At 61.4% G+C, this 20,212-nt stretch overlaps 2 protein-coding genes across 2 annotated transcripts in view; one reads left to right on the forward strand and one right to left on the reverse strand.

Annotated features, from left to right (window-relative positions):
* The window catches only part of R3HDM2 (R3H domain containing 2), a 127,736-nt gene extending 108,137 nt beyond the window's left edge, over nucleotides 1-19,599 (reverse strand). Inside the window, exon 1 of the mRNA XM_073319348.1 lies at nucleotides 19,594-19,599. The gene's annotated coding sequence lies outside the window, so the exon portion shown is untranslated. The remainder of the gene's footprint in view (nucleotides 1-19,593) is intronic.
* Nucleotides 611-5,922, forward strand: LOC140900792 (inhibin beta C chain-like). Its single transcript, XM_073318623.1, has 2 exons — nucleotides 611-1,150; nucleotides 4,288-5,922. The coding sequence occupies exons 1-2, from the start codon at nucleotides 793-795 to the stop codon at nucleotides 5,028-5,030; spliced, it is 1,101 nt and encodes a 366-aa protein (XP_073174724.1). The 5' UTR covers nucleotides 611-792; the 3' UTR covers nucleotides 5,031-5,922.
* Nucleotides 19,600-20,212: the final 613 nt, after the last annotated feature.

Genomic DNA, 20,212 nt, shown 5'->3' on the forward strand with positions numbered 1-20,212 from the left:
CTCCTAGTGTGGATGCGGCTTGTACCCTTGTCAGTCTAGCCACCTGCGTCTGCACTAGGGGCTTTTGGCAACACAGCTCTGTCGGCCGCAGATCACAACCCCATCCCGCCCCCGACCGCGGTAGTCGTGCCAGCAACAGACTGCAAAGCAGACCCAGCCTGAGATGTGGGAAACCTCTCCTCGAGCTACAGCCCCTCGCTCTCCTATGCTGGGAGCTGCTGCCTGCCAATTACTCTTTGCCATACCCAGACTGCAAGCTCTTCGGGGCAGACGCTGGCTATGTGCATTTGTGCAGTGCCCGGCCCAATGGGGCCCTGACCTGACTGGCACCTGTAGTCGCTATCCCGATACAAATGTAATAGTTACGCACCGACTCCTGTGTTCGGTCCCAAATCAGCCACGCTTTCAGCCTTTTTTTTTTTTTTTAAATTGATCTTGGCTACTAAGTCACAAAACCCAGCCAGATCCAGCAGGACCCCAAACGCACCTCTCCCCCAGGTCTACCTTAACATCTCCAAAATCTGTGTCCTGTGGGAACGTTCTTGTGGGATCAGAGGGACAGTTTATCTGCACTGGGATCAGCCAATATTTGCGTCAGAGGCAGTGAACCGGCTTCCCAGTAATCCAGGAGTGGAGCTGTGAAATCAGCTCACAGAAGTGCAGCCTCCACGGTGGCTTTTACCCTCCCGGCACTGACTTTGTGGGGCTCCTTTTCCGGACGGGAACCCAGCTCCGTTGCCGTGGTGGTACCAGGCCTTGCCCTGTTCGAGGAAATCAGCTTGCTGGCTCCCGATGCTCTTTGCCTGTGGGGATCAGAAGGAGATGGCCGCCGTGCAAGCCCTCCTGCTTTTAATGCTCATCGGAGTAGCCGAGCCCGGGGCAGGTCGATGCCCTGCCTGCGAGATGGCAGCCCTGGACCCAGAGGTGCAGAAGTCGTTCCTCATTGAGCTAGCAAAGCAGAGGATTCTTTCCAAGCTGCATTTGAAGGAGCGACCCAATGTGACCCAGCCGGTCTCCAGCGCTGGCCTGCTGACAGCTCTGGCGAGGCTACGTGTCAGGTGCACGAACCCGAGCATCACGTTGGAGATGCCAAACCGGAGCCCCAAGACTGATGTGCAAGAGTATGAGATTCTCAGCTTTGCTGAGCCAGGTCTGTAAGGTCTCCCGGGGTGTCTCAAGGGGTGCGGCAGGGGCATAGCGAGGGACAGAGACATCCGCCAAGAAGGGCCTCTGCATGAGGGCATTTTACCCCATTGCAACCCCAAAAGGGCGCAGGAACAAAAATCAGTCCCCCGAGCACTTACATCCACAAACACATAATAGTAGTTCACTGTCAAACTGGGGGAGAGTATCTAGCAGGGTCCTGCAGGGCTCAGCCCTTGGTCTGGCGCTAGTCAATATTTTCATCAGTGACTTCGGTAACGGAGCGGAGGGAATGCTCCTACAACTTGCGGATGACATCACTGTGGGAGGGGTTGCAAGCTTTGGCGTTCGGGTTTCGAATTCAAAATGACCTTGACAAATCAGAGGATTGATCTGAAATCAACAAGATGCAATTTGAGGGGGGAGGGATAGCTCAGTGGTTTGAGCATTGGCCTGCTAAACCCAGGGTTGTGAGTTCAATCCTTGAGGGGGCCATTTAGGGATCTGGGGCAAAAATTGGGGATTGGTCCTGCTTTGAGCAGGGGGTTGGACTAGATGACCTCCCGAGGTCCCTTCCAACCCTCACATTCTATGATTCTATGATAAGGCCAGAGGGCAAAGTACTTCACTAAGGAAGGAAAAATCAAACGCACAACTACACGGGGAACTGGCGAGGCAATTGTACTGCTCAAAAGGATCGAGGGGTGGAATGGGTCACAAATTAACTACTTGAAAATCCCTCTGACCCGGTAGCTCAAAGCTAGACGGGAGAGGATCTAATGTAACTCTGTGGAGAGAGCACAGGGGGCGCTAGATGGCTGGGGAGTGCCGCTGTCCAACAGCTGCCGTGTTCCACCCCAGATGCAGCTCCATTTTCAGAGGGCATTGCTGAGTAGATTGTAAAGTGCTATGGGATCCTATCCTTCAATATCCCAGTATAAAACAGGATTAATTTCTCCTTCCATGGAAATTCAGCCACTTTTGGGGTGGAACACAGCCCAGACTCTCCCTCAGCAGCACTAACCCACAGGGTTCTTAGGTGGAGGAGGTGAAGATCAATGTATCCAGCTGAAATACCAGGCGCTTGGAATAACAAGCGACTTTCCAATGGGGAATTTAGCCAGCGCCCCGGGGGCTGACACCCCCGGCCTCCTTCCATTATATACTCAAAACACCATCAGCTCTTTAGCACCTATAGATGAAGACTGTGTGTCCGGTGAAAGCCAGCACCGTGCCCCCTAGCCCTCTGCCAAGTGCTCGCTTGGCCCAGACTGAGAAGACCACCAAAGCCCTGGGCTTTCCTTGGCAGGCTCCAACCCACAGACTCACTCGCACCTGCCGGCTTAGCTCACCAGCGGGCCGCCCACGGCCGGCGCAGAAGTCTCTTGGTAATGGTTTTGGCTGGGCACAGAGGTGTCTGAAGTGCAGCCAGCAAGACGGCTGCCGGGCCCGGCCCTTGTGTCTATTTTTCCATGGATGTCACTTTGCCTGTGGAAGGAGCTGTTGGCCAGGGAGCCTCGGCGGTATTGTGTCTGTGCACCCACAGAGGCAGGTCTGGACGCCCCGTGCCTGTGTGGGATAGGCAAGCCCGCTGGCCAAAGGAATGACACGCTGCGTTAGGAAAACGGCCCAGAACGGTGCTCCTCCGCAATCCGTTGTAGCCTGATCCAGGCCAGGCCAGAAAATCTCCTAGCACAAAGATGTGGCTGCAGGGAGGCAATGAACATGCACCATGGCCCAGCCCCTCAATCCATCCTCTAGAGCGGCCCGGGGGGGGGGGCAAACTTTTTGGCCTCAGGGCCCCATCGGGGTTCCAAAACTGTATGGAGGGCCAGGTAGGGAAGGCTGTGCCTCCCCAAACAGCCTGGCCCCCACCCCCTATCTGCCCCCTCCCACTTCCCACCCCCTGACTGACCCCCTCAGAACTCCCCACCCATCCAATCCCCCCTGCTTCTTGTCCCCTGACCGCCCCCTCCCGGGACCCCCCGCCCCGAACCACCCTCCCCGGGCCCCACCTCCTATCCAACCCCCCCGCTTCCTGCCCCCTGACAGCCCCACCCCCTATCCACATCCCTGCCCCCTGACAGCCCCCCCCCCCGGACTCCCACACCTATCCAACCCCCCCTGTTCCCCGTCCCCTGACCGCCCCCGCCCAGAACCTCTGCCCCATCCAACCGCCCCCTGCTCCCTGTCCCCTGACTGCCCCCCAGGACTCCCTGCCCCTTATCCAACCCCCCCACCCCCTTACCAGGCTGCTCAGAGCAGCAGGACTGGCAGCCGCCCCGCCCAGCCAGAGCCAGCCACGCCACCGCGCTGCCCGGCAGGAGCTCGCAGCCCCGTCACCCGGAGCTCTGGCGACACAGTGAGCTGAGGCTGCAGGGGAGGGGCCGGGGGCGAGCCTCCCCGGCCGGGAGCTCAAGGGCCAGGCAGGACAGTCCCGCGGGCCAGATGTGGCCCGCGGGCCATAGTTTTCCCACCTCTGGATTAGATCCAGAGGCAAAGAAAGGGATTTTTCTTTTTGTATTTAGATCCGCAATGCCGGGAGAACAATGATCTTCCATTTCTAGGCGGCGTCTCCTGGGGATCTCGGAATAGCAGCCATACACAAGGATCACATCATCCTCTGCTGAAATGCAGCTGCCTCTGGGGTGGGATAAAAGAGCACAGTAACAAAGCACAGCGATTTAGGCAGCAGGACGTGGAAAATGGGTCAGATCCTCAGCTGGTGTCAGTGTAGCTTCATTAAAGTCAATGAGGTTTGGCACCAGCTGAGGATCTGGCCCCATATCTTTCTCCAGCTTGACCAGCAAAGGGAATTTAGGAAAGGAATTTGACCAGGACACCAGAATTACCAGCCTAGCCTAGATTCTGCTGCTCACCACTGGGGTAAGTCTGGAGGCAAAGGAAAACGTAGGGTCACCCCAGCTGTGGCATATCACGGTTGGTGGAGTCCCGCACCATGGCCCCAGGGCTGTGTTTCACATTAATGCAGTGGTCTCCTGTTCCCTCTAGTCCAGTTCCCCCCATCCTCAATAGAAAGGGCACTCCTGCCCCCCCTCTAACGCCAGCCTAGCCCGGCGTAAACGTGGAGACCTCATGGGCTTCATTTCCTAATGCCCCCCCCCCTTGCTGCTTTGTCTGCAGGGCCCTCCGCTCCCAACAGGACGCGTCTGCACTTCCACTTCACCCAGGATGCCGGCAGAAGCGTGCAAATCCTCCACGCCAACATGTACGTGTTCCTGGCAGCCCCCGGCGGCCCCGGGCGCAGGCTCACGGCGAAGCTGCTGTTGTCCGAGCCGGGCGATGCAAACCCGACGCTGGTTGGCAGGAGGCCGCTGGAGGTGAAGCGGGGAGGCTGGGCCGCGGTGGAGGTGAGGGCAGCTGTCCAGAGCTTCTTCAGCAAAGGCGGCCAGAGGCTAACCGCAGAGCTGGAGCTTGAAGGAAGCCTGGAGCCTGCCCTGCTTCTCAGCAACAGCGAGTCTCACTGGCCGTTCATGGTGGCCACGGCCCGGGCCAGTCCCCGACACCGGATTCGCCGCCGGGCCATCGAGTGCAATAGCAAGTCCCGGACATGCTGCAGGAAGCAGTTCTTCATTGACTTCAAGGAGATCGGCTGGGAGGGCTGGATCATCCAGCCGGAGGGCTACCACATGAACTACTGCACGGGGCAGTGCCCCATTCACGTGGCCAGCATGCCCGGCCTGGCCTCCTCCTTCCACACAGCCATCCTGAATCTCATGAAGGCCAACGACGCGCACGCCACCGTCAGCTCCTGCTGCGTCCCCACGAGCCGCCGGCCCCTCTCCCTGCTCTACTACAACCAGGACAGCAACGTCATCAAGACCGACATCCCCGACATGATCGTGGACGCCTGCGGCTGCACCTAACCCTCTGCCCAGCGCACACACAGCTGCCTTTGCACTGAGCGAGTCTTCCCTCGAACCGGGACTGGACAGAGATTCCCCCGCCGAGGTCCTGTTCCCACTGGTCCTGCTGTTGGAATTCACGTCCTTCACATACGGGACTGATTGTGCTGGTGAACCGTGCCGTGTCAAGTCTCTCCGGAGGACAGGTACAGCAATCTCACCCCCCATCCAACGGCCTCCCTCCACCCTTCCCCAGGGAAGAGGAGAGAGCTCTGAGCGGACGCCAGCCAGGGGCCCTTTGCAGCCATGGGTTCTGCAATGTGAAGACCCGCCCTGTAGGGAATTTGGACCAAGCCCCCCGTCCTCAGAGACCGCCGTGGGGGGAATGCCGGGCAGGGTCAGAGAGGAGCTCAGTGCTGCCTAGACAAATTCAGACAGGAGGAAAGCAGGCGTAAATTCTTCATGGGGCGAGTAACAAGCCACTGGCACAATTTGCCGAGGGCCGTGGCAGATTTGCCATTTTGAAATGGGGACTGGATGATTTTCCAAAAGCTTTGCTCTAGGAACGATGGGTAGGGATGCTATCCAGGGGCTCAGATGAGACGGTCACAAGGGGCCCTTCTGGCCTTGGGATCTCTGATCTGTGGCTGAGTGGGGCAGGGAACAGAGGGCCACACCACGTCACTTGGCACTGAATCGGAGCTGCAGCCTGGGATGCCAGCTGGCGTGCACCGAGTTCTGTGGAACCAGGAGAGCGCTCTGGGGTGAGGGGTGAGCTGGTCCCGACGGGAGGGACGCAGCCCGGCTTCTCTGTCCGTAAGGCGCCCGCAGCCCTTTAAGATATCTGTTCCTCCCGCCCTGAGCAGCCTCTGTCCTGTGCACTCAATAAAATGCTGTATCTGTGTGTGCGTGACCTCCTCATCAGCTAGCAAGTCACTCCCCATCCCCACACGCGGATCCCAGTCCTGCCCCCGCCCCTTTGGGGGGCTGCCATGGTGCAAGACAACTGACCTGGCTAGCCAAGGATGCCTTCAACGTGAAGGTGTTCCCAGGTGGCACAGATCTGGCACAGCCCTGGGGTAGGGGCTTGGGGTGGGGACGTGCTGTCACAGAGTCCAGGGCTCTGGTTACAGGCAGGCAGGTAGCCTGAGCCTAGCAGCTCCCCGCCCTGCCAGCCAGGTCATCTGCATTTTCACTGACCATTTCCCTCTCCACCGATTGGTTCCCTGGATTCAAATTCAAACCCTCGGCCGTTACAGGAGCAGGGCCTGGATCCTGTCCCAAAGAGACACAGTCACCCCACAACAGGGTCTCACAGCTGGTATCCTGGAGAACCCCAACGACCAGCCAGCCCCACCCCTCCTGGGTCTGCACAGGGATCTGGGCCATAGGCAGGGCGAGGGGCTTCATCCCTGGGACCCTCACCCAGCTCACACAGCCCCTCAGCATCTGAGGCTGCACCACCCAGGGCCTGACAACAGTTCTCTCTGTCCCAGGATCTCGCCACCCCAGGAATGTCTCCCCATTGACCGTCACCTTCCACACAGACATATAGGTTGGGGTCAGGAGTGGGAGCCTGTCCACCTCCCCACCCATCTGGCTGATGGAGTCTACGGCCTTGGGACCCAGCAAGGGAGCTAGACACCGGGGCTTTTCCGCAGGGTCCCCCTGGTTCAAATCGCCAGCCTGCTCAAAGGCAGTGAGGTGGCATCCACATCCCCCCCTCCTCAACCAGGGGCAGCAATTTAGTCTCGAGGTTCCCTGCGGAACTGGCCCCCCGGGGTCTATCCCCACTCACCCCTGAGGGGTCCCCTAGGCCTCTCCGCTCCCCCACCGCCAACTCATGCTGCTGCTGCTTCTGCAGCTCTTTCTCGGGCTCTCGCTGGCTCTCACGGTTCTCTCGCTCTCTGGGACTCAGCTCCAATCCCGTCCGTCTCGGATCCCCTGATGGGGAGCCCGATTGTGAAGACCCCCGTCTGGTCGGGGACAGGAGTCTTGGGGGTGCCTGGCTCCCACTCCAGCTGCTCCCAGATCCTGCTATAGCCCCATTTGGGGTCAGGAATCTGCTCCTTAGGGCGGTCACTCTAGCTGCACAATGAACTGTGCTTTAATGAACTTTCCAATGCTCAACCCTCTCTTTCTGCACAGGGTTACAATGTCCTTCTTAAGGAGACAGTGACAGGCCACCACTCCGCTCTTCCCAAGTTGTTGTGGACTCACAGGCCTGTGTGCTCTCAGCTCCCCACGGTTTCCAGGGAGAACCCCTAGTGTGCCAGCCCTTCTCAAGGTCACCCCATTACTGCACAGTCCTTCTCGCTGGTCACACACTCCCAGGGGTTAACCGCCCCCCAAAACCGGTCCTCTCTGAGCCTTCAGCACGCCTGGTCCTCGTCAATCCCCCTTCGTTTTACTGATCTCCAGTCACTTACTGCAGGAAGCGCCATCCGCGGGGTGCAGTACATCCCACCGCTGACACCAGCTGTCACGGCGTCCCCAGGCGATGCTCTGGGACGGCTCCCTACGAAGTCAGGCAGGACTCTGGGGAAGTCTCCTCTCTTTGAGCAGCCTGTCTGCAGGACACACAGCTCACACAGCTTCCACCTTCCTGGGTCTGACCTCGGAGCATTCAGCATCCTCTGCCCCTCCGTGCGCTTCCCATAGCGAGTCCGCCCAGGCAGGGTCCTGGGGAAGCCAGAGGATCCTGCCCCCCAACTCCACAGGCAGATGTGACTCTCAGCCAGCCAGTAAAACAGAAGGTTTATTAGACGACAGGAACATGGTTTAACACAGAGCTTGTAGGTGCATAGAACAGGACCCCTCAGCCGGGTCCATTTTGGGGGGCAGTGAGCCAGACAACCACGTCTGCACGTCACTCCATGTCCCAGCCAGCCCCAAAACTGAAACTCTCTCCAGGCCCTCCTCCTCTGGGCTTTGTCCCTTTCCTGGGCCAGGAGGTCACCGGATTCCTTTATTCTCCAACCCTTCAGCTCTCACCTTGCAGAGGGGAAGGGCCCAGGCCATCAGTTGCCAGGAGATAGAGTGTCACCATTTATGTACCCTGGTTTTTTGCTCTGCAAACAAATCAGATCTGCAACAAATCTGCAACAATCACACCCCCTTATCCCACCACCTAGAGACTTAAGAAATGCATAGGGGAAACTGAGGCACCCCCACAGTATTCAGAGGAAACATTAAGAACAGTCCCGCTTCGTCACACGTGCCTAGGGCATTCTCAGCGGGATTCTCTGGGGCTCATGCCCATGAGCGAGAGTTGAAGGAAGCCCCCAGTTCCGTTGGCCGCACGTGCACAGTGGGCAGGTGGCATGGGCCAGCCCAAGGCAGCTTTGCTGCCCTCAGCTACCAGCCTGGCTGCCAGACCTTCTGCCTAGTGCGGTCCCCTGCAAACTGGCGACCGGTTCCAAAATCCAGCCGGTGCCAGGAGCCACCGCGCAGCGCCCAGCGGGCACCGGGAGCTGAGCTTGGGGCAGGCCTGCCGCAAGGGGCCCACTAACCCACTGTGGCAACCCCCACCTGCCAGCCATTCCCCATCGGGCCAGGCAGGCTCGGCCTCACACGCCAGGGCCTGCCCTGATTCCAGGGGCTACTCAAGAGGCTGCTGAGAGCTCCCAAAGCCTCAGGTGGCCGGGGACCTGCTAGCTCCTGCAGCAGGCTCTTGCTGTCTGCTTCTGGGGCAAGTCTCCTGGGGGACACGTCCAGAGGGGCAGCGCTCGGGGGCTTGAGACTGTGGATCCTGGCTCTCTGCAGCTGGGCCACTGGGGGCGGAGAGGGGGCGTAGCGGGGATGGTCAGAGCTATTGCCAATTGCCGCTTGCTCAGCGTGCATCCACGCACCCAAACAGCACACCAAGGGGTGCCAAGCCACCCGGGGGGCAAAAGTCCTCCCGCAGCTGGGCAAACATGCTCCGTCGATCAGATTTTTTTTTTTTTTTTTTTTTTGGCGAGACGGGGTTTCAGGGGTCCTGAGGACAGCACGCAGCTGGTTCAGGGACGCTCGGCTCTGGGTCTGACACTCGCACACGGTCCCCAAGTGGGGACAACCAGACTGGTCCCCTGCAGAGCTTCCGGCTTGGGGCCCTCTCAGCGTGGCTTGGCTCCGGGCTCCTCGCCTCGGCCCCCAGCTCTCAGTGGGATGGGCCTTCCCCTGACTGGGGCCCAGCACCACTCCCGGGGTAGGGGGTGTTTCCCTCTCTGCTTGGGCTCCTTACCGGAGACCCTCCAGCCCCGGGAATGAGCTGCCCCATGCCTGCCCTGCTTGGAGGGGAGGGGGCAGGACAACCGGCAGATCGGGTGTTGAAATGGGGCCGTTCCTCCTGCTGGGAAACCTGGGGTGACCCAAGGCTGGGCTCCATGCGGAGTGCCTCGCTGCCACCTGGACCGCAGGCCCCAGGCTCCCCCTCAGGCCAGCAGATGCAGCTAGGGAGGAAGGGTTGGAGGGCGGCCCCGCGGGGCTGACACGGGAGTACTGGGCTGGGTTCTGCTCTCCCCTGCAGGTTTCAACGCGACTTCTCCATTACCCTACTCCTGTGCTTGGCACAGGGCTAGGATATAAGCCACCTCCCAGCTTCACCTAGTCCAGACCCTGCTCATCCCTAGGCATAAATTACAGCAGCCTCAGGGCTCTGATTTCTGCTCTGCCCCCCCCCGCCCCCGGAACAAAGAATACCCATAATTCAGTGCATTGCAGCCATGCCCCTGATCCACCCCATACACCAGGGACAAGGTTGGTGCCGGGATCTTACGCAAGCTCCACACTGGTCAGGGAGGCTCCCATGCAGGGGCAATTCCTAGGGGCCATTTCCCCTGTGTTAGGGCCCCTTTAGAGTGCTGGAGCGGGACAAAGGTTCCTGGATACAATGGAGAATCCAGACTCCTGGCTGTACTGGAGTCACTCCAGATTTGCACCAGTGTAAATAAGATGTTATCAGTGTAGCAATTCATCCTGGCAAAAGGGGCTAGACTGGCAGCTCCCGCTAACATCCCTGTTTATCCAGAGAGCCCTGCAAGGCCAGGATGGAGAACATGGACATTTCTTTATTATTATTACGGGGGGAAGGGGGAGATGCATGACTCAGTTTCCCCATTCCCTTTGGATTGTCAACCCTAGGGAAGGAAGGGGTTAATTCCTCCTCACAGCCTGGATGGGAAGGGTTGGGCTGCTAGTCCAGGTGGCTGGCTGGGCTGGGCTGACTGAAGGAGAACTGGCCCCATGTGCATGGTGGCCTGGACAATAAGGTAGGGTTGCTAACTTTCTAATTGCACAAAACACCCTTGCCCCGCGGCTACCATGAGGCCCCGCCCCTTCTCAGGGGCCCCACCCCCCTCCCTCCATCGCTCGCTCTCCTCCACCCTCACTCACTTTCACTATGCTGGGGCAGGGGGTTGGAATGTGGAAGGGGGTGAGGGCTCTTGGGTGGGGCCAGAAATGAGGGGTTCAGGTTGCGGGAGGGGGCTCTGGGCTGGGGCAGCGGGTTAGGATGTGGGAGAGGGTGCGGGCTCTGGGAGGGGGCACAGAGCTGGGGCAGGGGGTTGGGGTATGGGATCTGGGAGGAAGTTAGGGTGCAGGACGGGGTCCGACCTGGGCATGGGGTTCGGGTGGGGGTGTGGGGTCTGGGAGGGAGTTAGGGTGCAGGAACGGGTTCCGACCTGGGACAGGCGGTTCGGGGTGTGGTCTCCAGCCAGGCGGTGCTTACTTCAGGCAGCTCCCGGTTGGTGGCACAGTGGGGCTAAGGCAGGCTCCCTGCCTACCCTGGCTCCACGCTGCTCCCAGAAGCGGCCGGCATGTCCCTGCGGCCCCTAGGTGGAGGTGAGGCCAGGCGACTCTGTGCAGTGCTCGCACCTGCAGGCACCGCCCCCACAGCTCCCATTGTCTGCAGTTCCCGGCCAATGGGAGCTGCAGAGCCGGCACCTGGGGCAGGGGCAGCACGCAGAGCTCACTGATCGCACCTGTGCCTAGGAGCCAGAGGGAGATGTTGCTGCTTCTTGGAGCTGCATGGAGCCAGCTAGGGAGCCTGCCAGCCCCGCGCCAACCAGACTTCTCATGGCCCAGTCCGCAGCGCTGTCCAGAGCCACCAGGGTCCCTTTTCAACCGGGCTTTATGGTCGAAAACCGGACGCCTGGCAACTCTACATCAAAGGCCAGAGAAGTTGCGGAAGCAGCACCTGGAAAGCAAGGACTGAGAGGTGAGGAAGGACAGGGGTTAAGATCTCTCCCTGCAGCACCGAGAAGGAGATGAATGCTGGAGCTTTGGCTCGCGGGGCCGGTGATGCTCCCAGAGCAGACTCTCGGCCCAGCTCTGCTCTGACCAGAGAGCCCCCAAAGGCTGGATTCCAGCTGACCAGCTGCAGTCTCTGCCCTGGGGCTGGGCCCATCTGGGCTCCCTGGAGAGCCGGGAACCCCAGGTGCGAGAGCCCGAGGGCCCCATCCCCGGGCAGTGAAGCTGCAAGGCTCAGCTTTGTAAAAAAATGGAAGATCCAGAACACTTGGTGTGCAGACACGTGTCCCCTGGACGGGGAGAGGGGAGGGCCGTCCCCATGACCCCTTCAGTCCCAAGCCTCTCCGCTGGGGTGCTCCTTTGGGCCACGTGCGGCTGAGCGAGCCCAAGAAAGCCGAGTTCCCAGCTGCGGCCGGAGGCAGCTTCCAGCCCTTCACAAGCGGGCTGGGGTCTCTGCCCGGGGTCTAAAGAGGTGGGAAATGTCGCAGGCCTGGCTGGCTCAGGGAAAAGTCGTCTCTGGGGGACGTGCCCCTGTGGACGGAGCACTCTCGAAGTGGAGTGTTTCCTTCCCACTTTCCTGGGTTCACCGTCACAAAACGTTCCAAACCTCCATCCCCCCCCGAATTTCCACTCCATGGACATTTCAACTCTTCATCCCCATTCGGGCCGAAACCTCATTTCGGATGTTGGACCTCATGGCTTCTGACCCATCCCGGCCACCAGTATCGGTTCACACAGACCCCCATCTCTGCAGCCCCCCAGCCCCCAGGCCAGGCCAATGTTCCGCAGTTCAGTTCCCTAACAAGAGCCGCGGCCAGCTGCGCCCGCGGCCCATGGCAGCGAATCGAAGCCAGATTCCACAATGTTTCCCCGCTTATCTCACTGGACCAGGGGCAGGCTGACTAGATAAGGGGGGGATGTGTCTGTGTGTGGCAGGGGGAGGGAGGCAAAGGTTATTCTGGCCAGTCCAACACCCGGGACCCATTATGTAATCTTACGGGCGTCCGTCCTCACAGCTTGGCTGTCACTTACACCTGGGCGCAAGGGGCCCCTGCCCTGAGGACACCATACAGCAGCTAACCTGGTGCAAAGGTGCTAGGGGAGGAGGTGTCCCCCGTGCCCCCAGGAAAACCCCCACGCAGAAGGCCCTGCCCTGCCTCCACAGCAGGAAGTGCTGGGGGCAAGGGCAGGAGGGGGCGTGACTGGACCTGCACCCCAACCAGGGGCCACACTTTAGGGCGAAGTTGGCCAGTGCTGGGGCCACACCAGCCCCTGAATGAGCAAGGCACAAGCCGGTCCCTGTGCAGGGAGGAAGCTATAGCTTTGAGGCCCCCCTCCCCCCCCGCAGACGCCCCGATGCAAAGGTCCTGGGAGCGGCACTGGGCCTGTAGCCGGCGGCACCGAGGCGAGAATGGGAGCCCTGCTCCTGTGTTGGAGGCCACGGTCCAGGCCTGCGGCTACGCTGTGCCACTGGGCACCTGCCCTCTGGCAGGGGGGAAGTTAAAGGGAGTCCAGACCAAGTCAGCAGCCTTCTGCACGCCCACCCTAAGCAGAGGCCTGCGTCGGGGGAAGCTGCCAAGAGAAGAGCAAAGCAGCAGCCCGGCTCCCATCTCAGAGGGCCTGGCTGGCCCAGGCTTCCGGCTGGCAACCCCCGGCTTCGCTCGGAGTTGCAATCCCGCTCCTCCGGGTACAGCCCTGCACTGGCCAGGGCCCCGCGTCCCCTTCGAGGACTCGCCCGTCTCCTGGCTTGACCCACCTCCCAGGGGCACCGGGTTGAGGCCGATTGTGCCCAGAGAGCTCCAACTCCTCCCTGACTGGGGGGATCTGGCCCCGCAGCGGCCCCTGGAACAGACTGTTCCTTATGCCCACGCAGCGCGCGGCACGGCTCCCCGAGTCCATCACAGCCCTAGCTGTGCAGCATTTGCTCAGCCTTGCAGCTCTGGAAGTCCCCAGTTCAATCCCTGCTGCGTCGGCCAAGCGGGCACCTGCCCCTTGCAAAGGCACCTGGAGCGGGCCCCTGGTGACCCTATCGCTCCATGGCCTGGCTGGAAAGCTCCTGGCCCAGCCAGGCCTCAGCCCTGCCCATCGCGGGGGGGGGCAGCGTCCAGGGGCCCGAGGCCGGTCCTGTACGTCAGGGGATCGATGCCATCTGGGGCCCAAGGCCGGGTTTGCGCAAAGCCGAAGGGATGTTGTGTTTTTATTTATCCCTCCCTGTCTGTGTTTGTTCAACAAACAGCTTCTCTGCGGCCAGGGATGCTGGGAAGGATCCCATGCCGAGTCGCCCGGAGCCCTGCGGGTGGACAACATGGACCCTCTATCCTGCCTCAACTGGGCAGCGGCTCTGCGTGGCAGAAGGAGTCCGTAAGGTTAAAAGCCGGGCTGGTGCATTATGATCATCTTGTCTGACCTCTTGGGGAATGATTATTATTGCAGTAGCACCTCTAACCTCCATTGTGCTGGGTGCCAAAGGGCTCACAGGCTAAGCAGACAAAGGTTGGGAGGGGAAACTGAGGCATGGAGTGGGCAAGTGACTTGCCCCAGGCCCTACAGTGGCTCAGTGACAGAGGACTCCTGGGCCCTGGGCTGTAATGGTTCTAGCTTCCAGCCATGGGCGCTTATCCTGCCCTGTCTGGCATCCGAGAGCCCCGTCCTGGCAGGAGCATTCACCCCATGGAGGCATCGATTGAGGCCCAGCTGTGCCTTCTCTCTACGGGATGCGCCGGAGTCCCTCCGTGCTGGGTGCGTTCTCCAGCCTTCAGTCTGTGCGTGTCGCTCTTTCGTCTTCTGCTCACCGACTCGAAGCCAGCATGTGCCTTGTAGCCCCCCTGGCGGCGTCTACATCGCACACAAAGGCTGGGATTTGATGCAGGTGTGCCAAGCCCCCCTTCGTCCGCACACAAATCAGTCTGTGCACTCAGGATCCAGGTCGTAGGACCCTGCTGGGGGGTGGGTCCAAGCCCTCTCGCTCTGCAGTGCGGACGCAGCACAAGCCGCAGACCTGAGCCGGAAGGGCTGCGTAGTGTAGCATGGATGCTGGGAGGGGGCACTCTACCAGCAGGCGAGGCATATGGCTGGAGTATTTATAGCCCTCACGCGCTTCCCGTGCAGAGTGATTCAGAACCAAAGGGGCTGCGTTTGGCTTTACGTGTGAACGAGGGGCTAGAAAGGAAGCTGAAAGCCAGCAGGGCACAGGGCTGTTCTGCACGGGCAGAATCAATAACAGCCGCAGCAGCCATCTCTGCTTCTGGAGAGCGATCCTGAGGTGTTTCACAAACCGGGCTCCAAAAGGCAGCCACCTCTGGGGCTGGGCCTGGCAGCTGTTTGCACAGGGATCCCTCGCCCAGCGCTGAGATGCGGCCACCTCTGGGGTGAGACACAGCAGCTGTTTATAGATCGTTCCATTCATCACTGACATGCAGCTGCCTCTGGGGTGGGGTACAGCAGCCGTTTAAAAGCCAGACCCCACCACCCTACAACGGCTTTGGATAAGAAGTGAAGGAAATCCCCATCTCCAGCAGCGGCGGGTAAGGTGCGGCAGCCAGAGCTCCTCTCTGCCAACAGGACCCCAGGGTCTCTAATAGCCAAAGGTTATTCCCTCTTCTCTGCCATTCGGCACGTGCGGAGCGCCCCCTAGGGGCAGCGCGCTCCATGCTGACTCTATGTGGCGGGAAGTGCTCTATTTTAAGCCCGTTTTCATTGGGTTCTCAGCAGCAATTTCCTGTGCGCAATGTTCCTAGAGCGCTGTTAAAAGTCCGGTCGGCAGCACAGCACGGCTGAGCCAGGCTCCCTGCCCTGGCTCCATGCAGCTCCCGGAAGCGGCCGGCATGTCCCTGCGGCCCCTCGGCACAGGGGTGATCAGGGAAGCTCCGTGCGCTGCCCCCCCCCCCCCCCCAGTGCTGGCTCCGCAGCTCCCACTGGCCGGGAACCGTGGCCAATGGGAGCTGCGGGGGCGGCGCCTGCGGGGGCGGGCAGCGTGCAGAGCCCCCTGGCCCCTGCGCCGAGGAGGCGGACATGGCGCCACTTCCGGGAGCCGCGTGGGGGCAGGGCAGGCAGGGAGCCTGCCTTAGCCCCACTGTGCCGCCGCCCGGCTGGAGCCTGCGCCCTGAGCCTCCTCCCACACCCCAGCTGCCTGCCCCAGGTCAGAACCCCCTCCCGCACCCTAACTCCGTCCCGGAGCCTGCACCCCAACCCCCTGCCCCAGCCTGCACCCCCTCCCTGCGGGGAGACTCCTGGCTCAGCCCGGCTTCTACTGGCCCAGCCCTGAGTCAACGAGCCAAACTGCGACAGGAGACCCTGCTGTCAGTGAGGTCCCTTCACTCCAGCGCCTCGGCTGATCCAGCCTCCGACCCAGAGCAAGACCCAGAGGAGGCTGCAGGGCCGATATGGCTCCGGGGTGGGGTGGAGAATAAACCAGGCTGGGGCCAAAGGTCCCCCTGGACTCTGCGCTTGGGGCTGCCACTGGCCTCTCCCCTCGGCCGGGATCTTGACGCTGCCCATCGCTCCCGAAGGAGACCATGCCAAGGTCAACAGCCGCACTGCGAAGGTCCAAGGGCGCCCGTTGCCAGCGGCTGGAGCGGGGTCTCCAGGCAGCTCTGAGGTCAGGGCGTAGGGTGGGAATTCCTCCCAGGGGCCGGTTTCTACCAGGAAAAGGGCTCGGCTCTTGGCTGCTGTCTCAGGGCGATTTCTCACCATGGGCGGTGGGGGCGGCCCTGGCCCAAGAGGCAGCGTGACCGGGAGCTGGAGCCGTTACACCCGGTGAGGATAATCACCGGAGCCCAGCTCCCAGCCCTCCGAGAGTTGGGCCTTTCAGACGAGGCCCCCTCGGCTCCGCAGGGACATTCCTGGCCCTGGGGGGATTTTCCGAGGAAGCGGGGAGGGGCAGAGTTCTCAGCCAAAATCTCCCCTCCTCTGCTCCTGCCCACCCCTGGGGGTGGGATGGCCAGGTGGGGACAGGGAGGACGTGCCGTCTGGGGCGATGTCATGGGCTGCCCTGGAGTTCAAAGCCTTGGACGCCAAGAACCAGCTTTGCGTTAGAAGGGTGGCACAGAGACTGTCCCCGCAGGCCCCCTTGTGCCTGGATGCGACAATGCGGCCGCTCTGCCTCAGTTTCCCCACCACCATCTTTGGCCTGCTCCAGCATAGAGGTGATCGGGCCCTCTGGCCGAGCCTTCTGGGGTAAGAGCTAATCAACACACCAAGCAAAAGACTCCTCGGTCCGGCTGGGCTTGGTCTCCAGCCCCCTCCCAGCTTGTCCTCTGCCTCCCAGCTGGCTCCAGGGCTCCACGGCCAGGCCACGCCTCTCCTCCACTCAAGCTGTCCAGCAGGCCCCAGTTCTCCTACGGTCCTTGTGTCACGGAGTCCCCGGGTGATGCTCTGGGACTGCTCCCCATGAAGCCAGTCAGGACTCGGGGGCAGTCGCCTTCCTGTGAGCAGCCTGTCTTCAGGACACACAGCTCCCCCGGCTCCACCTTCCTGGGTCTGACCTTGGAGCATTCAGCATCCTCTGCCCCTCCCTGCGCTTCCCATAGCGAGTCCGCTCAGGTGGGATCGGAGGGGGGGCCAGAGGGTCCTTCCCCCCAACTCCGCAGTCAGACGGGACTCTCAGCCAGCCAGGAAAACAGAAGGTTTATTAGACGACAGGAACATGGTCTGAAACAGAGCTTGCAGGTGCAGAGAACAGGACCCCTCAGCTGGGTCCATTCTGGGGGCAGTGAGCCAGACAACCACGTCTGCCCTTCACTCCATGTCCCAGCCAGCCCCAAACTTCCTCTCCCTCCAGTCCCCCCTCCTCTGGGCTTTGTCCTTTTCCCAGGCCAGGAGGTCACTGGATTCCTTTGTTCTCCAACCCTTCAGCTCTCACCTTGCAGGGGAGAAGGGCCCAGGCCATCAGTTGCCAGGAAACAGGGTGTCGGCCATTCTCTGTGTCCAGACCCCTGCACACACCTGCCCTCTCGGGCTCTGCAACGATCATACCCCCTTATCCCACCCCCTAGACACTTGAGAACTGCCTAGGGGAAACTGAGGCACCCCCACACTATTCAGAGGAAACATTAAGAACAGTCCCACTTTGTCACACCTTGGTCCAAGCTGGGCTCTTTGCCCCACACGGGCGCCCCCGCCTCCCCCGTCTGCTCTCCGTCCCACACAGCTGCTGTCCGCTGGGCTTGCTGCTCTCAGCACAGGTGTAGCGGGTTGGGGCTAAGTGGGCCCAGAGTTGCTCTTTAACCCCTTCCTCTCCAGTGCGGAGCTGGTCTAACCCATCACAAGGGGAGTTTGGCTGGCGCCCCTGAGCATTGGGGCCAGCTGGGTGCTTCCCACTGGCTTGCTGGTAAAAATCCTCATGGGCTGGGAGATCATGTCATGGGGGTATCAAGCCAGAGGGAGCAAACGGCAGGCCTGGGAATAGAACCCAGAAGTCCTGACTCCCGGACCCCTCCCCTCCAGACTCCACTCCCTTCCTCAGGTGGGGGTCTGCCTAATGGGGGAGGGGCTCCAATTAGCATCCTTTTAGCAGCGATCTTCTCGGCCCTGCCGCCTTCGGGGGGGGGGGGGAGGGAGTGGCTGCGTTGCAACACTGGTGGGCTATCAGGGTGCAGCCGGGGCTCTGGGCACCCACCCCATGGGGTGCCCAGCGTGGGAGCTGCCGGGGCCGGAGCCTGGCAAGCTGGGGACACAGAGGAGGCAAAGCGGGGTTCTCCGATGGGCTTGATCCAGCAGGCTCAGGTTCCCCAGTGGCTCCCAGTCCGGGACCAGCTGCCCCAGAGACCCGGCGCCGGCGGCCGGAGGTGCCCTGCCAGGCGCGGGGTGTGGCTCCTTGCCAAATCCAGCAATGGGGAGGCAGGTCAGTAAAATGGGGTGTCACGTGATACCTCTCCCTCCCCCAGGGCAAGTCGTTGGGATCCTTCAGACCTAGCTCGTTAGCACGACGGCTGCACAGACCCAAAGCCACGCACGGCGCAGCCACTAGAGGGGGACACTGAGCCAACACTCCGTGGGCTGCCGGGACGTGGCCTCCAGCAGGGGGTGCAATAGGAGGGACCCCAAGGGAGCAGAATGGGGCGGGGGAGGGGCAGCCGGTAAAGCCCCAGAGGAGGGGGGCAGAGACCCGCACGGGACATGAGGCCCAGAGCAGAGAGCTTTGCCCAGGGCTGGGGAGGCTCCCCAGGTGATGGCTAAGGCCCCAGGCCACTGCCCTGCCTGTAATGCTGGGCAAGACCCACACCCATGGGGTCCCTCCGAGGGTACAGCAGCTCCTGTGGGCGCTAGACGTGCTGGGGGCCAGCTAGAGAGAGGGGGCAGCATGGTTTGCACCAGGGGGCACGGCAGGCAGAGGTTTCCCTAGGGCTGGGCTCTAGGAGGCTACGCCGGGGATCGCACCGGGGATCGGCAGAGTTAGACTCACAAGCTGCTGCAGCTTGGACCCTGTGGGGGCAAAACCACACAGTGGGTCCCAGCACGTGCGACACCCCTCACTACTGCTAGGTGGCACTAGAGTCCCAGGCGATAGGCAGGCCCCCAGTCTTGGGCCCTAAGTAGCCGGGCGTTACGGTACCTCTGACCCAGCCCTGGGGCACGGGGGGCAGGAGAGCGTGCGGAGCCAGAGGCCGGGGGCTCCGTCCTGGTGCAAGTGGACGAGGGGCTCGGGGTGACCCTGCGTGGCTCATGCCCCCTGGGTGCCAGACGTGGGGCGCAGGCTGCAGGGAAACGTGGGAGCGTCTCCTATTCCGGAGCCATCGCAGCCTGGACGGGGGCCGGAGCGGGACGTCCTGGTGGCGGGTGGTCTCCTCTTGCAGCGACCAGGAGGGCAAAGGAAGAAGAGGCACTGACCTTGCTGGGTTTATCTGCTCTGGCCCTGGGCCGGCTCCCCACTCCGCTCCCCGGGACGGGGGCATCGGCTGCACTGAGGCTGGGCCAGGCCCAAGATTTGGAGAAGCAGCAGCTGGTCTATGGCCAGATCGAACGGTTCTTGGGCTCGTTCGTTCACAGAACCAGGCCCCAAGGCTCTGGGGGGGGTTAGCACCAGGACCCCCCAGAATGGAGCAGGACTCGGGCCCGGGAGCTCCCCACCCCTTGCCCAGTTTCCGGGGGCACCTCCCCTCCCGCCATGAGCTGTGCTGCAGCCCCCTGCCCCGAACGGCTGCCCACAAGCTGGGCCTGCGTCCCCACCCTGTGCCCGGAGCTCCTGGCAGGTCTGGCGCTCTGTGCTGGGTGCCCTGGGAGGCAGAGAGTGGCCCTGGTTGGCAGCACCCTCTGTGCCCTCTGCTCTTGCAGGCAAATCCCAGCCTGCCAGAGGCTCCCACAGGGCCCCGAATGCAGAGAAGCCAGCTGTGCATTTGCCATCAGAGAAAGCTGCCCTGGGGGGCCCCGAATGGGGAGAAGCCAGCTGTGCATTTGCCATCAGAGAAAGCTGCCAGCCCTGTCCCACCCCAGCCCAGCAGCGATGGGGGGGCCACTGAGCTCTGAGGGATCTCCAGGGAACGTGCGGGGGGGCTAGGAGCATCTTGCAGGGACAGACTCCCTACAAAGCCGCATGCGCCCAGAAGGGAAAATGCCCTGCTGTGCTCGCTGCCACGACGCCATGGGGATGGGCACATCAGAGCTAACAAGACCAGCTGGCGAGGGCGCAGCCGGTCTCCCTCGTTTGAGCAACATGGGGCCCACAGTAGCATCACCTCTGGATGGGACCTGCGTGTGCCCGTCAGGGCCGGGCGGGGCTTTGACAAAGCGGGACTGTTCTTAATATTTCCTCTGAATATTGTGGGGGTGCCTCAGTTTCCCCTAAAAAGAAAAGGAGTACTTGTGGCACCTTAGAGACTAACCAATTTATTTGAGCATAAGCTTTCACTTCATCGGATGCATGCTGTGGAAACTGCAAAAGACATTATATACACAGAGACCATGAAACAATACCTCCTCCCACCCCACTCTCCTGCTGGTAATAGCTTATCTAAAGTGATCACTCTCCTTACAAT

This window comes from Lepidochelys kempii, chromosome 20, assembly GCF_965140265.1.
Source record: "Lepidochelys kempii isolate rLepKem1 chromosome 20, rLepKem1.hap2, whole genome shotgun sequence".
Taxonomy (NCBI): domain Eukaryota; kingdom Metazoa; phylum Chordata; order Testudines; family Cheloniidae; genus Lepidochelys; species Lepidochelys kempii.

Bases quoted from the DNA above. Each gene is read 5' to 3' on its own strand.
- LOC140900792 (XM_073318623.1), top strand. From the start codon at position 793: ATGCTCTTTGCCTGTGGGGATCAGAAGGAGATGGCCGCCGTGCAAGCC. The intron at 1,151-4,287 runs GTCTGTAAGGTC...CTTTGTCTGCAG, and splicing joins TCTCAGCTTTGCTGAGCCAG to GGCCCTCCGCTCCCAACAGG.